The sequence below is a fragment of the Schistocerca serialis genome, chromosome 10 (genome assembly GCF_023864345.2).
Source record: "Schistocerca serialis cubense isolate TAMUIC-IGC-003099 chromosome 10, iqSchSeri2.2, whole genome shotgun sequence".
In the NCBI taxonomy this organism is placed as follows: domain Eukaryota; kingdom Metazoa; phylum Arthropoda; class Insecta; order Orthoptera; family Acrididae; genus Schistocerca; species Schistocerca serialis.
Genome location: NC_064647.1, coordinates 206030939 through 206056429, shown reverse-complemented (window position 1 = coordinate 206056429; position 25491 = coordinate 206030939). Strand labels below are relative to the sequence as shown.

The 25491-nt window shown below is 37.6% G+C and overlaps 1 protein-coding gene across 1 annotated transcript in view; it reads left to right on the top strand.

Annotated features, from left to right (window-relative positions):
* The first annotated feature begins 897 nt into the window (after window positions 1–897).
* LOC126424783 (zinc finger FYVE domain-containing protein 1-like) overlaps window positions 898–25491 on the top strand; it is a 101921-nt gene continuing 77327 nt past the window's right edge. Inside the window, exons 1-4 of the mRNA XM_050087551.1 lie at window positions 898–1557; window positions 8362–8646; window positions 10012–10240; window positions 16638–16849. Of these exons, the coding sequence (XP_049943508.1) occupies window positions 1291–1557; window positions 8362–8646; window positions 10012–10240; window positions 16638–16849 (993 nt within the window). The 5' untranslated portion in view covers window positions 898–1290. The remainder of the gene's footprint in view (window positions 1558–8361; window positions 8647–10011; window positions 10241–16637; window positions 16850–25491) is intronic.

The following is a 25491-nucleotide window of genomic DNA, read 5'->3' as shown; positions in this document are numbered from 1 at the left end:
CCCTGACGTACGTTTACACGTAGTTACCTGATCTCGATGATGTCATTAAAGGGTCGTGCTGTGGCCGTCCAGCTCGCCTTTGCACCTTCACCAGATTTACTTTATTTTGTATATCTCAGCCGTAAATACGATCATAAATATTATCATTTACATTTTTTAGTTGGTCATTAAATAAAGTCTCAAAAGATATTCGTAAGGTTATATAAATGTTTGTGGAAAATTGTCATTCAATTAATATTGTCAGATTCAAAACGTAACGAAACTGCATACTTAACTATTCGCGACGACAAGACCTGTTGTGTAATCACATCTCGATCAGTGAATTCGATTGCTCGATTTGGCGCCATAGCGCGAGAGCGGAAATGCCGATTGGATTGGCTGACAGCTCGAAAATTCTTGTTAGCATCTCATGAATGATCCACAGCCATGACACAGTCTTCTTTCTGCTGGTTTACATTATCTGGTGAAAAGCTTCCTTTGAACAGGGAAATATATTTAGCATTTTGTTGAATATGAGCTTCAAATAGCTAATGGCAAATTCCATATGTTTTGTATTCCTGAACTTAAGCAGACATGTCCCTCAAATGCGAAATACGTTCGCAACAGATAAGTTGATGATGTCACATCAGTACAAAAACAGCCCTGAGGTTCTCACATCTCTGCATTGGTAATGGGTGTATTTTCACTTGAAAGTAGTTCACAAGCTTCAATATTGCAGAAAACATCAGTTGGTCTTATTTCATCTTTTATTACTCTCGCGTACACACTTAGCTTCTCATTTGAAACACTTAATACAAAAATTGCGATTTATATCGTTGTTTATCCACTACTACGGTCGATTTTCATGTCGATCTGAAACACCGTGTTATTTTTCTTTTTCTCGCCACAGTTATTCAAAAACACATGATCGGACAGAAGTCGCAAATAAAGAAATTTGATTATTAAATTAATTCGAAGATAGTGTTTAGCCTATCGTGACCAGAAGTTTCATAAGTATCCAAACCAATCTAAAGATGCTTAATCGCGAGATGACAGGATACTAGCGACAATTTATTGCGCAACATAAAAGTAATATTTGATAAGGTGGAACTTACGGTTACTGCGCCTTAGACTGTTCAGAAAGACGTGAAACTCAATGGTGCTTGAGAAGTGGTCAGTTATTGGCGTTAGTACCGAGAGGTGTCGTCACTAGTGAAAGTGCCTTGGTGCGGCTGGTACCGTGCCAGGAATTCTGTTGTGCAAGTTACAGTGCTTGCACGCCAAGCCGCCTATTGTTTTTGACGGTGGCACATGGATGTGTTTGTAAATAAGCCGTCGATGGCGCGACAGGGAAGGCGAGGCCCGCTACCGGCCATCATGCAGTCTTATGACAGTCTCTCTGAAACTCAGGTAGTGGGAAACACGGTTAACCATGATAGCATAAAACTGTATCATCCTGGAACAGACGGCGTCACCATCACAAATCAGTTTACGAGCTTAAAATTAGGATCGCAGAACGACGATAATGCCACAAACGGAAGCAGCTTCCTGCTCATCGACGACCAAGAAAATCTTCAGGTGAGAGTTATGTTGAGTTACGTTATTTAAAAAAGATCTGTTTAAATACAAAACCGAAGATACCAGTTAGTTTCTGTTAGCAGTGTTTGCGTTGTTTCTTAAGCATATTCCTGGCAATCAATTTGTGAGAGTATCTGTAATTTTGTATCATCCTCTTTTTGTTTTCTCATTTCATCATTTGACCCAGGTAAAAAGAAATGTGTTCATGTGATGTGTCTACAGTAGACTTTCAGTTATTCAGGAGGTGTGTGGAAAAAGAAAGAGAGAGAGAGAGAGAGTGTGTGTGTGTGTGTGTAAAGAAATCATTATTTGTGAAATATAGCACAATGGATAGTTGTTTATCAAACACCTCTCAGTGCCACAACTGTCAGATAGTACTTTTTACAATAAGTAGATAGAAATAGAAGTAAAATGACGCTAATTTTTTATATTATGTACAGTAGTGAATGTTTGTATGTCTTCTGTTGCTAATGATAATAGTAGGCTTATATACTATGTTCTATGTATTCATGTACAGGGTGAATCAGAAATGAGGAAAAATGTTCCTAGGAATGACAAGCCTTGAAGAATTTGTCCCCTCTTGTTTTGTTTTGTCTACAAAATGTGTAAAAAAAACATAAGCGTTAAATGTAACACTGAAGGTGCATTACATTATGTATCAATGTCCTTGTTTGTATCAGCCAGCAGTTGAAACGTGTGGCATAAAACTCATCAAATTGTGGAGTATCGGTAATTGTAAGACAACTTGTGAGGAACATATTCCCAGCTGTGGCAGAATGAACTGTGTGTGGGGTCTCCTTTACTAATAAATTATTTATGTCCTACCAGAACTGTCCTTACCATATTTGTATGAATGTGAGTAAAACAATATTTTGTTTGTAGTTCAGTGTGTGACATTTAAGTGTTTGACACTATTCATGAAGTATTTTCCCTCATTTATTGCTTGCCCATTATGCTGCTGCCTCCCTTTTATGTACACCAGTATCATGTACACCCGGATCATTCCACTGCCACTCATACTATTAGTTGATAGTTTCACATTTGTCTTTTTAATTGTGAATAAACTTAAATGAAGTAAATGCTATGCTTCAGTGAAATAACCTTATTACTGATCAGGTTTGCTTAATTTTACTTTGTATTTTGTGTAGTTTACTTGTACCACATCGCGAATAGTATTAAAAAAACAAAACTGGCACTCGTGTAACAGAAAAAAAATGTATGAAATCTCTTCTCAAACATAATCAAGTATTTCTGTTCTTGAATAATCTTTAGACATAAAGCTTTTTTTCCCTACACAGTCACAATGAAATACAGATTAATTAAATAGTTTTATTTTAAGTCCATGTGAAATAAACAGAATTGTATAATGTGTGTGTCGCTTGCATAACATAATTGAGAGAATCGAGGGAAATGCAGATATTGTATTTCCCAAATACAACAATTTTTTAGGAAATCTGTCCTTTTTTTAGTTGATCTTCCCCCGTATCACTAGGCTTTGACAACGAATAAATTTCTGTTCATTTTTAAGAAAGGTGGTATGTATTTTTTATATTAGGTGCTTCTTTAAAAACAGATTCTCAATTCATGAGTTTGTTCCCTTCTATATCTGTCTCAGAAATTTCAGTTGGTTTTACAGAGAATAAAATGTTGCCAACATAACTTTCAAACAGTTCTTTACCCACACAGACTTCCTTTTGTGCTGAATTTGGTAGAGGTTTTCATGCACTGGCTGTGCCTTTACCAATAGAACTTCGTTTCTTGTAAGGAAATAAAGTTTGGCTTTGCTCTGATATATTCATTCCCCCATTTTCCCTACATTCATTTTGCATGGTTTTTGTTTTATTTGTACTTTTTGTAGTTTCCCTCTTCTTAAATTTGTCTCATTTTAATCATTCACTCAGCAGAAGAGTATGACATATCGTTAGCTGTTAGCTGAGGAAGAAAAACAGTTGCTTAATTTTGTTTTTGTATCAAATTTTCCAATAGAACTCACAGAAATAGTATAGCTAGTAACTGTTATCTCCCTAAGGTTAGTACAGCATCACTCACATTACATAACTGCAGTTTGCCATACCATTTAATAAAGATCATAAAAAGTTAATTATTTACGCAGATCATAAAACATTACAGAAGCGTCCGATTCCACACATCTGCTTTGACCCATGACGTCACCAATATGGAGGAAATGAACATTCTCAATGTCTCCAATATGACACCTATGACATCATTACATAAACACAACAACATATAAAAACAAGAAACACATCTCCCTCCAAAAATATAATCAAACTAACGGGATCAGCATGGGAAATTGGGAGTTTTTGGGTGGGAACAAACTAAATTTAAATACACAAAATGACAACAAGAAACACAAAATTCCCACATTCCACTACACTCACAATATCCGCAGGAATCTGTCACTTCCCTGCACCTACATAGCTCGACAGAAATTGTCGATACCACAAAATAAAAACCAACAACACCCCAAAATTATAACCAGACTGCAGCTCTTGATATCACAAAACCATTCTGGAAACATCCCCCAGGCTGTGGCTAAGCCATGTCTCCGCAATATCCTTTCTTTCAGGAGTGCTAGTTCTGCATGGTTCGCAGGAGAGCTTCTGTAAAGTTTGGAAGGTGGGAGACGAGATACTGGCAGAAGTAAAGCTGTGAGGACCGGGCGTGAGTCGTGCTTGGGTAGCTCAGTTGGTAGAGCACTTGCCCGCGAAAGGCAAAGGTCCCGAGTTTGAGTCTTGGTCAGGCACACAGTTTTAATCTGCCAGGAAGTTTTATATCAGCGCACACTCTGCTGCAGAGTGAAAATCTCATTCTGGTTCCATGAAGTAGTTTAGAAATTTCCTTATCTCTTAAAGTTTAGAAAAGAATTTCCCTAGCCCATCTACCATCCATTTAGCTCACCACATATCCCACCCACCTTAATTCTGCTTTCAATACAATAATAAGTATGCCTTCCAATCCAGTGTATTCCCTGAGTCACTTGCTTGTTTTTCTGTCTTTCCCTAGAAATTCCCAATAAGAACCTCTTGATTGCTTAATTAGCAACTGTCAGTTTTTGAATGGTTTTTGTACTAATATACCATATATTTAAATTTAAAATTAATTTTTGATGAACTTACTAAGTTTAGTGCAACAACTTCAAGCCATTTTTGCTGTTCTCTCCATCCAGTATCTGTAACATTGGTTTTTTGTGGAATTCTGAGATTATTCTGAGGTTTAATATAATAAATTTCCTTGAGAAAGAAAAACTTCTGCCCACAAATTGGCATGGATTTAGAAAGCATCATGCATGGGAATTTCCCTTCTTTCCACACAAAGCACAGATGAAGACCAATAGGCAGATTCCATATTCCTAGATTTTCAGAAATCGTGATATCCCAGTGTGGCTGGTTAATGAAGGTTCAAACATACAAGAGTAGGTTCTCAGGTGTGTGAGTGGCTCGTAGACTTCTTAAGCAATATAGCTCTGTTTGTTGTACTGGATGGCGTTTGTTCATCAGAAAAAAAGTGTTTTGTGGAGCACCCAAGGGGATTGTTATAGGACTGCTCTCATTATTTATATAAATGATATGACAGACAGGATGAGCAACAATCTATGACTGTTTGCTGATGACACTGTAATGTGTGGGAACATGTTGATGTCGAGTAGCTCTGTGAGGATACAGGATGACTTAGATAGAATTTCTATTTGGTGTGATGAATGGCAGCTTGTTCTAAATGTGTAAAAATGTAACAAAAAAGAAATCATTTATTGTTCTAATACAGTATGACTAGTTTCGTGCTTGGCACAGCAACATCATTAAGAGATATGAAGTGGAATGAACATGTAAGGCCGGTAGTAGGAAAGACGAATTGTCAACTTTGCTTTATTGTGAGAATTCTAGTAAAGTGTAGTTGATCAATAAAGGAGACTACATATAGAACATGTGTGTGACCCATTCGTTAGTACTGCTGGAGTGTTAGGGTTCATCATCAGACCGGATTAAAGGAAGATACCAGAGCAATTCAGAGGCATGCTGCTAGATTTGTTACCTTTGGGATCAGTCAACATGAGAGTATTATGGAAATACTCTATGAACTCAAATGAGAATCCGTGGAGGGAAGACGAACTTTCTTTTTGTGAAACAACGGGAAAATTTAGAAGCTGCCATCTGCAACTGAATGTAGAATGATTCTACTGCCGCCAGCATACGTTTCATGCAAGGACCATGAAATCAAGATAAGAGAAATTAGGGCTCATACATAGGCGTACAGTCAGTCGTTTTTGCTTCATTCCATGGGTGAGTGGAATAGTAAAGGAAATGACGAGCAATGGTAAAAGATACCTTCCACTGTGCACCATACAGTGGTTTGTGGAGCATGTATGTAAATGTAGATCAAGTCATTGTCTACAGATGCCAAAGTACAAAAATTAGTGACATAGCCGTGGGACTGCATTGTTAATTTGTAATAAAACTTAAATATTTTGGCGATATCATAACATATGATTTCAGTGAAAAACACGTGTGGTGTAATAGAATAAACAAACTGATGAAACTACAATATATCAACAAAATACATACAACAAAAAAGACCTATGACCAGCTGCAAAATTAAATCACTAGAAACACTTACACAGCCAGAAATAACATTTGAGTGAGACCATTTTCGAAAAACTAACGCTGCTGAAATAGACATATTCTTCAAGATAGAAACAATGATAAGCAGAACATGCTTAAGCAAAAAATACCCAAAAATTGGACACTGGAAACTAGTTTCTAATGAAGCAGCGTACATAGAAATGGAACTATTAATGAGTGAAATCAGGAAGAAATGCATCTCAGTTTTTGGGTGTTAAAAACAGAACCACCGTAAACAGAATTATTGGTAGAATGACAGAGAAATTATAAAACTGTAAAGACAAAATTAGATAGACTGTGGTAACAAGGAAGATATGAGGAAGCTACAAATTGCAGTAGAAGATTTAAGAAACAAATCAGCAAAAAGTAAAGTAACTGAAAAATAAATGAACTAGATTACACATAAAAATCAACATACAAACAATGGGAAGGATGATTTCTGACAGTGAATGAAAATAGGTAACTGCAAAACACCGTGCATAAAACTGGCTTCGATATTCAAGAAAAGATCTTAGTTCCACATATAAAACTTGTAAGATACACTTTTGATACATTTTCATTTTCAGACACATGACAAGCTTGGTTTTGGAGAATCTTATTTATTTAATGAAAAACATTTTCAGCCTTTTTTAGTGTCCTGTTTTTTTTTTCTCTGTTAGTCCAGTCATTGTGCACAACTTCCTCAAGTACAAAACCTCATCAAAGGGTTCCAAGGCCCCATTGGTAATTTGTACTATCTTCATTTCAATGTGTTGATTACACCACTATTTTTTCCTACTGAGAACCACATAAAATAATTATGTCTTTTTTCTTCTCTCCTCTCTTTCTTTCTTCTGCCCATATAGGATTAGACTCTTCCTTTGTTTTATGCTGGAAGCCCATGAAGCTTTTTACTTTTGCCCTGAACGTTTTCTTTCTTGTATTTCTTCCTCTGTTATTTCCGTTTTCTGTTTTAATGTCTTTGACCTATGTCATTGATGTTTTTTGGGTTTCTATCAAGGAAAATTAAAAGTTCTTTTTTCCATAGAACACAACTCTTCCTCATTGTGTCTCATATTTGTTCAGTTCTTCCATAAATTTCTTTATTACTTCTGAATAGCCCTTTCCCTTTGTCATATTTTGGTCACAAGAGTTCCCTGATTATTGTCCTTTTTTTCTTTTCTGTTACACCTAATTGTCTGTCTGTAACAAAAGGCATTCTGCAGCATAAAGTCATTCTACAGCATAAAGGCATTCTGGTCTATGGACAGTGTCGTAGTGTCAGAATTTAGCAGTTATGCATACGCCGTCACTAGCTGAGTGGTCAGTGGGACAGACTGTCAGTCGTAAGGGCCCGGGTTCGATTCCCGGCTGGGTCAGAGATTTTCTCCGCTCAGGGACTGGTGTTGTGTTGTCCTAATAGTCATCATTTCATCCCCATAGATGCGCAAGTCACCAAAGTGGCATCAAATCGAAAGACTTGCACCCGGCGAACGGTCTACCCGACGGGTGGCCCTAGTCACACGACATTTGCATTTTATTTTATTTATGCATAAAAATTTCTTGTTATACAGGTTTTCTGTTAATCGAGAAGCCACTTCCGTTTTCCTTGCCCTTGGTAAGTTAGCTTCTTTCTCCAAAGCATTTGGTCGTATATTTAAATTTTGTAGCCATTTTTATTCTTCCATAATCAGTTTCCCTGTATTTCGGTTCCTCCTTCATATCTGTCATATACTCTGTTTATTTCTCCTAGAAGCTATACATGGTCTTGATTTCGAAGCTCTCTTGCAGGAAATTCATCTGCATTATAGCATCTTGTATAGATTCAGCTAAAATAGCAAGGTCACCTTCAGAAGCCCATCAATTAGTTCTCTGATTATTCCTTTTTCTCCCAGCTATGATTCCTTAAAATTACTTTTTCTTATTTTCCCTGATTAACTTTTGCACTACACAATTGAGCAGTGGGCACAGTCCATCTCCTTGTCTTACATCAGTTTTGATCTTGAAAGCCTTGGCAGTTTCCATCTAAAAATTTGATTTTGCATTTTCTATTTGTTTATAAATACTTTAGTCTTATTGCAGTTGATTTTCATGTTTGTTTTCAAACTTGCTCTGTTAAGATATTTCCTTTTCTTATTGTATGCCATGTCTGCTCAGATTGCTTTTCATTGCAAAAATTGTCTGTTAGGTGACGTCCGCCGAACAGTTGGCCGGCCGATTAGGTTGTGGTCCTCAGGCAAGACTGAAGGTAGTGTCTGTCCTGGGAAATGCCGGAGATGGCAAATCTCACACGTTAAACCACACCTTCTTCTGTGGCCGAGAAGCATTTCGGACGTCGGAAGGACAGGACTCCTGCACGATGGGGGTGTGGGCAGCTCTAGAGCCTTCCGGCACAGCCATCTGCCTCGATACGGAGGGGCTACTGGGAGGATCAGGCATGGATGAAAACAGGAGAACACGACTCCTCCTTAAGGTATGACGACATTTTATGCTTTCTCATACTTTTTTTTAATCAAACTTTTACAGTGTAGTAGTCTCATGCAACCATCTGATTGCTTGACACAATAAAAATCATTGTTTGACAGTACCAAAAATTAAGTTTGAGATTTTCAAAATTTTTAATTGGAAAAGCAAACCAATGAATATCACCAAGAAACTGAACTACTTCATATGATACGCAGAATTACTTGATATTTTAAATGCTTAACTTTGGATGTAAATTGATTGGATCCTAGGTTTGTGTATGTTAATTAATAACCTGAGAACTATTTGTACTTGATCTTCTTCTTCTGGTCTCCAGGAGCACCAGTTACTAATTATGCTTTGGTATAAACATCATTTCACTCTCAATTCCAACACAAAACACAGTGGTTCTTTCAACAAGGCTGTCTGTCTGTCCTGTCCTGTTCTCTCTTTGTTAATATATATGTTTATCACTGTAGTAACTGACAATTCATAGATCAAAGCAAAATTAATCTTGGACAAATGACTTACTAGCCCTATACTAAATCACTGTGTTGCTTCAATCATTATTGACATTTTTTAGTGCCTGGTTCCAAGCCATCTTTATATGGTACTGTATCTGTACTAGTTCATGAAATAACAAAGACTAATGCAACAGGCTTACAACTGGTTCAAAGCAAACAGCCTGTGTAATACAGAACAAATAAAAATTACGTAACAGATGCTATAAGCAGTGATCAGTTGCATACACTATGTGGAATTCCACATTTAAAGTTCCTAGGCATGCAGAGGCAGATTAACTACACGAGTAAGTTAACCAGAAATACTCAGTTCTGTATTTGTACTTGGAAGTGGCTCTCATCGTGTTGGCATACTGACAGGATTGTTAGTATACTCTGCAAATATTGAATTCATTGTGTAATCTTCTGAAACAATCTTCTGAGCTCAAAAAAATATTTCTTCTACAGAAGCGTGGAATAAGAATTATTTAATGAAGACTCTCCTCCATTGTGATATTTATGGAATACAATGTGTGAATGAGTGAACTAGTCACTAGCCACATATAATAATAATGTGTGATTGCACAGGGTGAAGAGATTTCTTATTAGGAGGCTATTATATAAGATTTTTGCAGCAGTGGTGTGAACTTGTTTAAAATATGAGTATGCTGGGACTGCCAGTGAGGTAAGTAGTGACAGTAGTCCATCAGAGTAATGTGTTTTTGCCCAATGTTTTCTCCTTCTAAAACTAAATTCATACACAAATTAAATGTCTGTTTTGAAGTTTAACCAGACTAGGAGCACTGTCACGAAATTTAATTACATACATGTAGTGAGCAGTGTGTACTGTTGAGGCAAAACGTGGTTCTCCACAGGTGCTGGCTGTCTCGGACATTGTCATCTTCCGGACACGGGCCGAGCGCCTGCACCGCGACATGCTAGTCTTCCTGGGCTCCGCATCGCGTGCCTACTCGCAGCACTTTTCCGCCGCCCTCCAAGCGGTCAGTGGCAAGCTGCGCGCCCTGGGGGGAGCGTCGATGCCCTCCCTGGGACCGTCTGTCATCATCTTCCATGAAACTCGACACACCAGGCCCCTGCAGCAGAGTGAGTTTCAGAGCTCTGTAAGACTCAATGTTTCGTCACCTCAGTGCTGCTGAGACAAGAGATGTGCTTAGAAATATGCAACATTTAGTTGCTTGTACAAGCAAATACGAGTACTATGTTAAGTAGATTTTTCAGTAAAAACAAAAAGGTCAATCTGACGTCAACACATTTTAGTGTTCCATACCTCTATCGGTAAATATGGTACCCTTGTAGAATCTCTTTGTTGTCTATCTTTCTGTTTCTCCATCCGTCTGTCTCTTTGACTGTTAAGATTCCTTCTTCTCAAAAATGGATAGATGTTCTAAGCTGAAATTTGTCACATACTAAGGTATATGGTCCCTTGATAGTGTAAAAAATTTCATCTTCTGTGTCACTGTAATCAAAAGATAAGATAATTTATGTCACATAATTTTGATACTTCCAAACTTATTTGTTGTTGTTGTGGTGGTGGTCTTCAGCCCTGAGACTGGTTTGATGCAGCTCTCCTTGCTACTCTATCCTGTGCAAGCTTCATCATCTCCCAGTACTTACTGCAACCTACATCCTTCTGAATCTGCTTAGTGTGTTCATTTCTTGGTCTCCCTCTGCAATTTTTATCCTCCGTGCTGCCCTCCAATACTAAACTGGTGATCCCTTTATGCCTCAGAATATTTCCTACCAACCGATTCCTTCTTCTGGTCACGTTGTGCCACAAATTTCTCTTCTCCCCAATTCTATTCAATACCTCCTCACTAGTTATGTCATCTACCCACCTAATCTTCAGCATTCTTCTGCAGCACCACATTTCGAAAGCTTCTATTCTCTTCTTGTCCAAACTATTATTCGTCCATGTTTCACTTCCATACATGGCTTCGCTCCATACAAATACTTTCAGAAACGACTTCCTCACACTTAAATCTATACTCGATGTTAACAAATTTCTCTTCTTCAGAAACGCTTTCCTTACCATTGCCAGTCTACATTTTATATCCTCTCTACTTCAACCGTCATCAGTTATTTTGCTCCCCAAATAGCAAAAATCATTTACTACTTTAAGTGTCTCATTTCCTAATCTAATTCCCTCAGCATCACCCGACTTAATTCGACTACACTCCATTATCCTCGTTGTGCTTTTGTTGATGTTCATCTTATATCCTCCTTTCAAGACACTGTCCATTCCGTTCAGCTGCTCTTCCAGGTCCTTTGCTGTCTCTGACAGAATTACAATGTCATCGGCGAACCTCAAAGTTTTTATTTCTTCTCCATGGATTTTAATACCTACTCCGAATTTTTCTTTTGTTTCCTTTACTGCTTGCTCAATATACAGATTGAATAACATCTGGGAGAGGCTACAACCCTGTATCACTCCCTTCCCAACCACTGCTTCCCTCTCATGCCCCTCGACTCTTATAACTGCCATCTGGTTTCTGTACAAATTGTAAATAGCCTTTCGCTCCCTATATTTTACCCCTGCCACCTTTAGAATTTGAAAGAGAGTATTCCAGTCAACATTGTCAAAAGCTTTCTCTAAGTCTACAAATGCTAGAAACGTTGTTCCAATGTTTCTACAGAATCCAAACAGGTCTTCCCGGAGGTCAGCTTCTACCAGTTTTTCCATTCGTCTGTAAATAATTCGCGTTAGTATTTTGCAACTGTGACTTATTAAACTGATAGTTCAGTAATTTTCACATCTGTCAACACCTGCTTTCTTTGGTATTGGAATTATTATACTCTTCTTGAAGTCTGAGGGTATTTCGCCTGTCTTGTACATCTTGCACACCAGATGGTATAGTTTTGTCAGGACTGTCTCTCCCAAGACCATCAGTAGTTCTAATGGAATGTTGCCTACTCCCGGGGCGTTGTTTCAACTCATTTATCAAAGCATATATGGTACTTTCTGTTGACATAGGGTCATGAAATTTGGCAAGAAGCAAAGTTTTACAGCACAAGTAAAGGAAAAAATCCTAAAATTGTTAATTTGTAATTGTATCAGATGCAAAAAATATTTTTTGTCATATGTTAAAAATTTTAACTTAAAATTGAAATATTCTCAAAAGTCTTGGGATTCTTAGGATTGGTGTCTTGCAGGTGTCAATATTGACAACAGTCAAAAACCGTCTAGATTCTTGATTCCCTGGATCTGTATACATAATTAAGCTTGTATGGAACCGTCAGTGTTAGGCCGACTTGCACGTGGCCAATTTTTTTTGAGGTATACGGTTGTCAGTACCTGTAGGAAACCAGCAAGTCCTGCTGACACAGTGCCCATGATTAAATCTGCGATCGGCCTGTTGCTGCCCGCAACACTCGACACTGACAACTACTCTTTGACTGTACAGTTTGCAGCCTGAGAACAGTGACTTACATAATAATTATTTATTTTAGTCTTTACATCTTAAAATATTATCCTATATAGTTTAATTAAACATGTATTATTATTTTCTACTAATTGACTAATAAGAAACACTTTAAGATAGCAGAATAGTTGATAATTGCTCAGTGTAAAGTCTGAGCTCTGTTGCAGTTGGTCTGCTTGGTCCCACCCATAGGATCTGAGCAACTCGTGAATTCGAGCAACGGAATGCAGGGAAGTGCAATAGGAGCGCTGTTGTTCTCTATATACATAAATGATTTGGTGGACATGGTGGGCAGCTGTCTGCAGTTGTTTGCTGATGATATAGTGTAAGGTAAGGTATCGAAGTTGAGCAACTGTGGGAAGATAAAAGATCATTTAGACAAAATTTCCAGTTGGTGTGATGAATGGCAGCTAGCCCTAAATGTGGAAAAAATGTAGTTAATGTGGATGAGTAGGAAGATCAAACCTGTATTGTTCGGATACAGTATTACAAGTGTGCTGCTTGACACAGTCAAGTCATTTAAATATTTGGCCGTAATGTTACAAAGCGGTGTGAGGTGTAATGAGCATGCTAAAACTGTGGTAGGGAAGGCAAATGGTTGACTTCGGTTTATTGGGAGAATTTTAGGAAAGAGTGGTTCACTTGTAAAGGAGACAGCATGTAGGATGCTGGTGCAACCTATTCTTAAGTACTGCTCGAGTGTTTGGTATCCGTCAGATTGAAGGAAGACGTCGAAGCAATTCAGAGGCGGGCTGCTAGATTTGTTACTGGTAGGTTCAAACACAACATAAGTGTTAGCGAGATGCTTCAGGAACTCAGTGGGGATCCCTGGTGGGTTTTCGAGAAACACTATTGAGAAACTTTAGAGAACTGGCACTTGAAGCTGACTGCTGAATGATTCTACTGATGCCAACCTACATTGTGTGTAAGAACCAAGAAGATAAGATACGAGTGATTCTACTGCTGCTGACCTAGATTGTGTCTAAGAACCAAGAAGATAAGATACGAGAAATAAGGATCATATGGAGGCATACAGACAATTGTTTCTTCCTCGCTCTATTTGCGAGTGGAACAGGAGGGGAAATGAGTAGTGGTGCAGGGTACCCTCCATCACGCAGCAAACGGTGGTTTGTGGAGTATCTCTGTAGATGTAGATGTGGACTCCATTGGTTGCTCTGTTGTTTTCCCTGATTGTGTCTTCAAAATCTGACTGCTTCAAGGCTTTACTGTTTTTGATTCAGAGTTATATGTAATCCTGTGAGACTGGAGGAAATGATATGTGTTCAGAGTGCCGAATTCCTCATCTGTTCTGGCTCCTTAAGTGCTCTGAGTATTAAGGGGAACAAAAGGGTGGATGTAGCAGCCAAGGAGGCGTGCCACTGTTCTCAGATACTTCAGCGTGCCACAATCCCACATGCTATTGCCTCAATGCTGAGCTGCGTGTTAATGGGAAGAAGAGTGGCTGGAAGTGACAGACAATAAGCTGCATCTTATAAAATCCATGATGCGGCCGTGACGTACCGTTTTCCACCCACACAGTCAGGATGAGGTCCTCTTCACTCAGGCCAGAGTCCTATGACCCATGACTTCTTGTCCCAGTGAGAGGATCCTCGTCCATATAGCTCAGAAATCTGACAGTGGTTAAAGTTTGCAGCAGATGTGTTCTGCGATGTGAGAAACTGCACATCAGTCCATGTGTCATGGTTGATGGGAGTTTCCTGTGTGTTAAACATTTTAACTTTAGAGTGTAAACAGCAGAAAGTGCTGCAAAGATTGCAAATGGTGCCTGTGCACAAGGTATGACAGTAGCTGTCTTATGTGAGCATTTCTAAAGCGATGCGAAATTTACACATCTGCAGCCAGTCGGTCCGTACTTATAAGCTACCATTTATATCTTATGCTATCTTACTTTTGTGTTCTGTGTGATTGCAGTTGCACGACACACAAGAATGCAGCACACTACAGCATTAACTGCTAACCATGCTGTCGCGCACATGGACTGAACTGAGGGAAACCATGAAAAGCCAAATCAGGATGGATGAACACAATACAAATATTGTTACAGAAAAGCATGTTGTACATTTTAGTAACAAAGGCAGTTGGTCTCACATTCATCCCATCAGCCATTTGACACCCACTGTTGGATAAAGGTCTTCTGAAGAATTTTCACGCATTACAGCTTTTCATTATGTGCCTTTGTGTTGCCTATGCTTTTTTTTTATATTATCTGCCTATCTTCGATTAGCTCATCATCTCAGTCTGTTCTTATCTCTTGGAATCTTGCAGAGGATTTAAAAGTTATGGAAAGTTCAATTTCCTTAACACAGTCATTTTAAGTGAATCGTTGCAGGCTGATGACATGTGCTCCATGATAATTGGTAATTAGTGGATCTGAGGATGTCCTAAAAAGTGTCAAAAACTGTTATACACTAAAACAGAAAGTGACCTAGACTGTGCTTATCTTTCTATACATTGCAAGTGGGTCATGGTGCCCTGTGGACATTCTCTCTTCAGTTTGAATTTAGAATGTGACTTGTGCGTAAGACACCTTTCTTTCCTCTTGATTTTTTTTACCCTCACCCTCAGGACAAAAAGATAAATAGGAAATACTGCCTGTTCCTCTGTTATCAAACAGTGGCTACACTGAATGGTGTAGTAATGATGTTACAATAGGTTTAAAGATGTTAGCTGCTGTGAAGATGATTAGTTCCAGCTCAGGCCTGTCGGCAGCAGATAAACAGCACACTGAATTTTGTGGTCGCACAGAATTTACAGTGATCTGTGTCTGCACAAACTGACCGTAACTTATGAACTGACATTAAGAATTGTTCCTAACAGAAAATTGGAATTGGGCAGTGAGCTATGATTGGTCAGCTCAGTCAATACAAGTGTTGCTGATAAAATGTGAGAGTCTCACTGTTGAGAAATGCTAGGTTTTATTTCTTTGTAGAGTCCACATTGAAGTGAAATTTTGTTCTGGAATTATGTCCTTCATAAAACTGGTTAAAAGCCAATTCACACAGAATGTGAACAGAACTTCAGTCAACAGTACATCAAATTATGGAGTGTTCACACTAGAAAGAACGTCAACACATCAATTCATTTAGACCAGCACCAAACCAGTCAGAAGGTAGTATCAGCATTAAGGAACTAGCAGTGATAAAGTTTATCTTTGGCCAAAGCAAATTCCATAACAGACGTTCTTGATCATTTTTGTATAGTACACTACTGTGAAGTGAAACATCATTTCAAAACATGGACATATACACACAAATACAAACAGTATTTATAAGGGAATAAATAGAGCCTGCTAACCTTATCAATGTTTTTTTCCCCCAATCCAGCAATTAATGTTAAAAAAATTGTATTTTCCTCCACTAGAGCTGGCTTTTCACTCAAAAAATGGTTATTTAATGGAAATTGCTTCATGTATTGATGTTCTTATTTATATATGTTGCAGGTGTCAGCTCTGTTGAGTTATTGTAAAACGTAAATCATTTTTCGCCTCCCTTGAGGAAGAACATTCAGTGTAAAAGATATGCTAATTGCCATGGAACATTTTCAGTGTGTCTCGAGAAAAAGCAAAATAATTAAAATAAAGGCTCAGAATCACAAAACCGACTATTAAAACAAGAGTGAGCTAACAAAAATAGGCGGTTAACTTCCAACATCAGCAGGCGAGGACATTGTTTTCTCCCCACCAAAGTCAATATCAATACTTTCTTCTTGAGGAACCTTGACATTGACATCCCATTTCAGCCTGTTCTGTTGTATGAATGCTTTGTTTTGAAAAGCATTGTGGAATAATTTGACATTCCATTCTGTCTTGTTCTGTTTCATCAAGTTGAAGCAATCTTAAAAGTTTCCACTCCGTGACAAAATGTGTTCCAGTAGTAGTGCTGTGCAATATATTTAAAGAGTGTGTGATCTTGAATTACTTTGGGTTGTTGAATTCTGTACATGGATGTTATGGCCTACTGCACAGCGTTCTTTCCCTATGTTTCTTCGCTCTACTTTCATTGTCCACTAGTTGTGAACAAAGCTCTGTGTTGTGCCCACAGCATTAGATGAAACCCCTGAGGACGTGCTGCGGGCCAGGTTTGCACAGTGCGGCCTCGAGATGGACGCCTTCAGCTCGCTGCACTATGTGGGCATCCAGACGGTGAACCAAGCTACTGACTTTGGGACCCTGAGGTTTGCCGTGCGGTCAGAATTGGACAACTCTTCTGTCAGGTCTCCACGGCCTCCTGCACTGGTCTTCCACACTCTGAAGGTAACATTTCTGTGCATGTAGTGTGCAATGATGAGCCTAAAAGACAAATGCCAAAATAGGTCAACAAGATGAAGCTTTCGTTGCATACTTATTATTATTATTTCTTTTCTTTCTCAGACGTTATGTCTGGTTAAAAATGGAAAGTGACGTGGATCTTCATCAAGCGTGACTTCCTTTTAACTGTACGGTATATGTTACATTGCATTTAGGAATTTTCGGGTAATGGAACAAGTATCAATAGTTACAGATTTCTGTAGTTGTATATATAAGTTTGGATGTAGCTGTATTGCGTTGATGTACTGGTGGATATTGTGTGGTATGACTCCTGTAGTTGATAGTATAATCGGTATAATGTCAACTTTATCCTGATGCCACATGTCCGTGACTTCTTCAGCCAGTTGGATATATTTTTCAATTTTTTCTCCTGTTTTCTTCTGTATATTTGTTGTATTGCGTATGGATATTTCGATTAGTTGTGTTAATTTCTTCTTTTTATTGGTGAGTAAGATGTCAGGTTTGTTATGTGGTGTTGTTTTATCTGTTATAGTGGTTCTATTCCAGTATAATTTGTATTCATCATTGTCCAATACATTTTGTGGTGCATACTTGTATGTGGGAACGTGTTGTTCTATTAGTTTATGTTGTATGGCAAGTTGTTGATGTATTATTTTTGTCATGTCTTCTGGGGTATTCTGTATTTGCTAGTATTGTGCATCCACTTGTGATGTGATCTACTGTTTCTATTTGTTGTTTGCAACGTCTGCATTTATCTGTTGTGGTATTGGGATCTTTAATAATATTCTTGCTGTAATATCTGGTGTTTATTGTTTGATCCTGTATTGCAATCATAAATCCCTCCGTCCCACTGTATATATTGCCTTTTCTTAGCCATGTTATGCGATCTAAAGGGTTGTAGAGGTAGTTATGAAATTGTAGTGCCTTTCTACTTAATGTGAATCTTTCTGTTGCTGAATGTGTGTGATGTATTCTATATTTGTGGCTTTGTGATCGTGTAAGTGTATTGAGTGCTTCTAGGTCTGTATTACTCCATTTCACTACTCCAAATGAGTAGGTCAATATTGGTATAGCATAAGTATTTATAGCTTTTGTCTTGTTTCTTGCTGTCAATTCCGTTTTCAGTATTTTTGTTAGTCTTTGTCTATATTTTTCTTTTAGTTCTTCTTTAATATTTGTATTATCTATTCCTATTTTTTGTCTGTATCCTAGATATTTATAGGCATCTGTTTTTTCCATCGCTTCTATGCAGTCGCTGTGGTTATCCAATATGTAATCTTGCTGTTTAGTGTGTTTTCTCTTGACTATGCTATTTTTCTTACATTTGTCTGTTCCAAAAGCCATGTTTATATCATTGCTGAATACTTCTGTTATCTTTAGTAATTGATTGAGTTGTTGTTTTGTTGCTGCCTGTAGTTTTAGATCATCCCTGTATAGCAAATGTGTGATTTTGTGTGGGTATGTTCCAGTAATATTATAGCCATAATTTGTATTATTTAGCATGTTGGATAGGGGGTTCAGAGCAAGGCAGAACCAGAAAGGACTTAATGAGTCTCCTTGGTATATTCCACACTTAATCTGTATTGGCTGTGATGTGATATTATTTGAACTTGTTTGGATATTAAGTGTGGTTTTCCAATTTTTCGTTACTATGTTTAGGAACTGTATCAATTTAGGATCTACATTGTATATTTCCATTATTTGTAGTAACCATGAGTGGGGTACACTATCAAAAGCTTTTTGATAATCAATGTATGCGTAGTGTAGCGACCTTTGTTTAGTTTTAGCTTGATATGTCACCTCTGCATCTATTATCAGTTGCTCTTTACATCCTCGTGCTCCTTTGCAACTGCCTTTTTGTTCTTCATTTATAATTTTGTTCTGTATTGTATGTGTCATTAATTTCTGTGTAATGACCGAAGTTAATATTTTGTATATTGTTGGTAGGCATGTTATGGGTTTGCTGTGTCTGCTTGATCTTTAGGTTTATTCCATGTGTAAGTGTATCAGGGAATGTGTGTGGGTCTGCAATATAACTGTTAAATAATTTAATGATATGAATATAATAGAGGGAAACATTCCACGTGGGAAAAATATATCTAAAAACAAAGATGATGTGACTTGCCAAACGAAAGCGCTGGCAGGTCGATAGACACACAAACAAACACGTGTATATTTGTGTTTGTTTGTGTGTCTATCGACCTGCCAGCGCTTTCGTTTGGTAAGTCACATCATCTTTGTTTTTAGATGTGTTAAATAATTTAGTTAGATGTGAATGTGTTGAGGTGAACTTCTTTAGCCAGATATTTGCTGTTTTATCTTTTCCAGGGGCTTTCCAATTGTGAGTAGAATTAATTGCTTGGGTGACTTCATGTTGCAAAATTATCTCTTCAGGCATTTGTGGTATCATCTTGTATGTGTCTGTTTCTGCTTGTATCCACCGTGCATACCTGTTATGTTGTATCGGGTTTGACCATATGTTGCTCCAGAAGTGTTCCATGTTTGTTATGTTTGGTGGATTGTCTATTTTAATGTGTGTGTTATCTATTGTCTGGTAAAATTTCTTTTGGTTTGTGTTGAATGTTTGGTTTTGTTTCCTTCTATTTTCACTTTTTTTGTATCTTCCAAGTTGTTTGGCCAGTGCTTGTAATTTCTGCTTCTTTTCGTCTAACTGCTCTACCGCTTCTTGTTGTGAGATTTTACCTAACCTTTTTCGTTTTTTGTCTGATATTTCATTTCTTATAAATTGTGTTAGCTGTCCGATGTCTTTTCTCAGTTTTTCTATTCTAATCTGTAGCCTGTATTGCCATGCTGGTTTTGTGGGTTTCTTCTGTGTGTTGGTTGGTTCTGATCTCTGCCTAGTGTGTATATTTAGTGTAGTGAGTGCTCCTATATAAATCAGTAGTTGTAACTCTTCCATAGTTGTATTTTCATTTATTTTGTTGTGTATGATTGTGTTGATAGTTGTTATTGTTGTTTCGACTTGTGGGTTATTTGGTGGTCTATGCAAGAATGGTCTAATGTCTGTATTTGTGTCTTTGTATTCTATATATGTCAGCTGAAATTTTTCTTCTATATCTAACGTGTGTGTCACTTCGTGTTCTATTTGTGCTTGTTCTTGTGGCTGTCTTAAGATTTCATTTTCCTCTGATTGTTTAATTGATTATTATTATTATTATTATTATTATTGTGGCTCTTTTCCTGGTAACTTTTAATCTTTGATTGGGTGAGTGCCTATTGTGTGTTGTAAAGTACTAAATGTTGATTTTGCATTGCACACTGCCAGTAGTATCTTGCATGTACATCAGTTTAGTTATTTTGTTAATTCAAACATTGTATTCTGTAGACTGAATATGAGGGAGGTCCTGCATGGCTCTGTAATTAATAACAAAATACATTATTGTAGGAATGCAGGTTTTCCAGATGTTCTCTGTAGATTACTTTGATAACTATTAATCATTTTTTAAATGGTTAAGGGAGAAAACAACAAATTGTGATATAGAAAAGGAACATAGAGAAAGTTCTGAGCAGGTTGTAGGCACGCAAATGAAAATTGAAGGCTTAAGTTCACCTTTTGGATATGTTTTAATACAGAAACCTTTTGAATTTGTTTTAATACAGAAACCATTACTTTCCAAAAATTTTAGTCTCCTCTAATTGTACCACTCCACTGCATTTCATCCACTCCAACATACTTAGATGTTAGCTGAGTACTAATCGAGGTTGAATAACAACAGTTATTACGTACTATATGATAAAAGCTTATTTTTCATGAACATTGTCTCCCGCTGCGCCAACAGGAATGCACAACACAGTATCTCAATGTCTTGTTTATTTAAAGAAAGGTAAATGTATGTTTTTCATTTAGTCTTGGAGTTAAAGATGTACAGAATTTTCTGCCTTTCCTCTCCAGGACAATTGGTAACATTTTTGCAATATTTATTTAGTTTCAAGTTCCATGAATCCCTTGCACCATAAATGGTAATGTTGTACAAAGAGTCATTTTATATTTACATTGCACATTAATTTGCAAATGTGGCTGCACGCTGAATATTTGTCAGCATTGTGTGCTTTTTTTGTAGATGGGAATTAGTAATTCTTACCCACCACCTTTTTCACATTGCAATAATATAAGTTGTTCTACAGAATAGTAGGAGTTGTCAAGGAGCAACTTTTTCAGTTGGTTTTCAAGTTTTACTGTGCTGTCTGTCAGACATTCTTATATCACTGAGTAAGTTATCAAATATTTATCACAGCATTGTGCACACTCTTTTTTGAGCTAAAGACAAACTTAATGTGGAGTAACGAATGTCATTTTTCTTTCTGGTACTGTAATTATGTACATCATTGTTCCTTTTGAACTGCAGTGGATTATTTACAACAAACTTCAGTTTCATATGATAACAATGAATGAAAATATGCGAATGTTGAGCTACTGATCTGTCTGCCCCCAAGATTTGCAGTGATTCTAAGCACGAATGTGACTGAACTACTAAAAGATCTAAAATGTTCTTTTTCCATTTTAAATTCTCATCACTATGGACACCTAAGACTTTTGAAGTTTCCACTCTATTTATTATTTCCCCACCATGTGTTATACTTATCACTGCTATTCTACCCCTGTATGTGCAGAATTGAATACGTTGTGTCTTTTTAAAATTGACGTTGAGACCATTTACTGAAAACCAGTCAATGATATTTTGAAGAACACTGTTTACCATTTCTTCTGTTTCTGTATGTATGCTTGGATTGATTACAATTCTTGTGTCATCTGCAAAAAGAACTAATTCTGCTTGTTGCATATTAGACAAAAGATCATCTACACGTATGAGGAACAATAGAGGGCCCTTGTTTGAACCTAGGGGAATCTGATATGTGATTTCTCCCCAGTCAAAATAATGTCCCTGGGCTACATTGGTTGAATGTCTAAATGCAGCTTTCTGCATTCTTTTGCTTACATATGACATTATCCGTCAGTTGGTTATACCATTAGTTTCACGTTGTTGTTGTTGTTGTTGTTGTTGTCTTCCGTCCAAAGACTGGTTTGATGCAGCACTCCAAGCTGCTCTATCCTGCGCAAGCCTCATCATCTCCGAGTAACTGCTGCAACTTACATCCTCCATCCTTCTGAATCTGCTTACTGTACAAATCTGTCCCCCCTCCCCCTCCCCCCCCCCCCTCTCTCTCTCTCTCTCTCTCTCTCTCTCTCTCTCTCTCTCTCTCTCTCTCTCTCTCTCTTATTCTCTTCCAGTAGTAAATTGGTGATCCCTTGAGGTGTCAGAATGTGTTGTACCAACTAATCCCTTCTTCTTGTCAGATTGTGCCAATAATTTCTTTGTTTCCCAATGTTAGTCAGTACTTTCTCATAAAGCTCATAAAATTTTAGTTTATCTGTGAGAATACTGTGATCAGCACGATTATATGCCTTATGTAGGTATCAGGACATACCAATTGGCACTATTTTGACATTTATAAAGGAACTTCACTATAACCATGAAAAGGTAACTTGTGCAGATTGTGTATCCTGTGCTTTAGTGATGTATACAACTGCCCATTTAAGAGGGATAACTAAAGCTCTGCAGGAATGGAGCCTTGTAGTACCTGGTCATATTTGAAGGTAGCGTGTTGCGTATCACCGACAAACATTTATTCAAACAAAATTTAAGATAAGTAATTTCACACAGAATCCTGGACAGCACAGCTAATTGAACGCTGATCAGCATAATGTTGAGGAACTAGGCATAACAAACTTCTGTAACTGAGCTCACTGCCTTTTACAGCCTAGACTTTGTCATTTTCAATTGTGTGTAGGTAAAAGAACAAAAGAAATGAAATATGGAAGCTGAGTCCTGTATAGTCTTCAAAAATTGCATTGTCCTGTGGAAATCACAGAGTAAAAAAACAATGATTGACTAATTAATTTTTACAACATGCAAATTTTGTATCATAAGGCAGTATTTGATATTATTTAAAACCCACCTTCCCCATTTTTGTTCTTTCATGTGTGTGTATATGAAAATGAGAAACCATTCAAAATTTGGCAATCAATAATTTTTTCTTGAATAAAAACAGCAATGCAGAAAAAAATGGATTCGTTTAATTCTCACACATAAGATTAAACATTCAGAAACACACATCGCCAAAATATGGAATCATTCCAAGCAGTTCGTAAATTAATGTAAATACTTCCATTGGTTTTCATTCTGACAAATGATGAGTGTCTACACATTAACTGTTGTAACTGCTTCATTGTAACTTACTGTTCCATCAAACTTGGTATTGTGCCATATCTTTCTGCAACGTGAATGATGGGAAACTGAAAGTAAGATAATTTCTAGTGCGAAAATCAGTTTGTGTTTAGTATTATTCTGGAAAACATTAAAAATTATATGTATTGAAATTGATGACATTCCAACTCAAAATCATTTGCTGTAGGAGCCCTATCTTTATCATTCAGGTACAACAACAAATTGCTGAAGGTGTTAGAGAGCTGTGAGATAAAATTAAACCACACTCCTCACTCTGCAGCAACAGGTCCTTCATCTGGATACATGCACAACACACAAAAATCCTTCTTGAAGCCCAGGGTACAGGAAATGATTTGATAGCAATAACAGCCTTATGGCTGAGATTTGGATTCCAGGTTCTTCCAGTAATGAGCTGTATGGGACAGTAAGTTAGAGACAAGAGTTTTACTCAAAAGAAATACATTCACAGAAGCAAAAATGTAATTGATTCTCTATAGCCATGGTAAGATTTCTTCAATTGAATTCACAAAATCACATAACTGTTTACTGTGTGTGTGTTTTTCTGTCTTGCACCTGAAGGTACAGTCTCGCTCATTCACTGGTTTTCGAGATCCTTACAACAGTAGGTAGCTACATGTTGATGCCACATTTCGAGACTTTCAGAAAATCTTCATTACAGTTTCGCACTAAACAAAATACTTGCTTACAGAATATTTGAACAGATTCACTATTGGATTCGAGACTTCATCAGACTAAACATAATATTTACAAATGTCACATCCTCTGTGCTTCAAGGTCGTGTAGCTTCACTGTTACTACGAACAATATACAATGTGTTTGACTATACCATGTACAAATGAAAGAGCTGAGTAAATGACAATGGAACAAGTGAATAATCCTAATAACCATAGGTCTGCAAATGAATGGTTTCCGTGATACTGCCACATTTCGTACCTTGGCAACGTACTGTCCATGTGTACCTTCATTTCCTGCACCATAAGCTAATAGAGTATTTGGGAGATTTTCTGTGTGGTGAAAGGATGAATATGTGGTACATGTGTGATGGTGTACTAGCATACTTTTCATGTTTCTGGTGTTACCAGTTGTGGCTCACCAGTACTGTGACCTAGATCCTCCAACTTGAACCTGTTGGATTTTTTTGTATGGGGATGTTTAAAAGCTTTGGTGTATTCCAGCCCTATCAATAGTGTCAATGCTTTGGGAATGCATTGTGGGTGATTATTGATGCATTTGGGGCACACCTGGGATTTTGGAACATGCACGGGCACTGATGGGGAGTCATGCTGTAGCCTGTCTTCACATGAGAACAGTGGCCATGAGGAACACTTGTTGTAATGTGTTTGTCCTCAAGTGCATATCTGCAGGTTGGATCATCAGGGACTCTGTTATAAGGTGTTGATGTAACATAACACGTCATGTCACGAAAATCATTGGTTTCCAACCTATGTATGTTAGGATTACTAGTGAGCTAACTAGTGAATGTCCTAATCTCCTCCTCTTCCCCTCCCCCACTTTCCCTCTCCCCCTCCCTTTGTCCTCCCCCTCCTCCCCCACCCTCCACCTCCTACCTCCATCTCTGTTCATCACCTTCCCTTTGCTCCCTGTAAGTCTCTTATCACACACTTTCCTTATCCATCACCTCTTCCCTCATCTATTGGTACATATCCTCCTCTCTCTTCTTTACATCCATCTCCTCCTCCCCTCACTCTCTGACATTATTTATTATTATTGCAAATGCAACCTTGATTGGGAATGCAAATCGCAGTGAATGTGTTAATCGGTTGCCAAAATTAGTATACGTCGTATGAGGGAGACCTTACCAGCTGCTATATCTCTGAGAATAGTGACTTAATGACTGTATTTAGCTTTGTTTGAGTCTGCGAACAGGTGGAATCATAAAGTTAGCCATAAAAACAACTTTCCTGTTTTCTTTAAAAAGGAAAAGAAAACCATGCATTTTCTTAACACAGCTTAATATATTCTTTCCCCACAGCCAGTTTAATGGAAAATATTTATTGTATAATGTGTGTCTATACCTCCAGTGGTTTAGTCAGTTGATTGAGAAGGAATTCATCCAGGTGAATCTTTACTTGAATTTGTGTGAACTGAAACAGAACAATTTCAGTAAGATCATGAACTTATTGAAATGAAATAAATCAGAATTCATTGTTTTGGATTTATAGTAGAACATAATGAGAAATTCTTATTCAGTTTGCCCCTAAATGATGTCTATGCTCTCCGACAGGCCCATTGGCTCGACAATCGTGTAGGTAGCCTGTACGGTGCATACACCAACCAATATTTCAGTGCCTCACTGGTGGCATTTTTTCCAAAGAAATAAACCACAAACTGAAATCA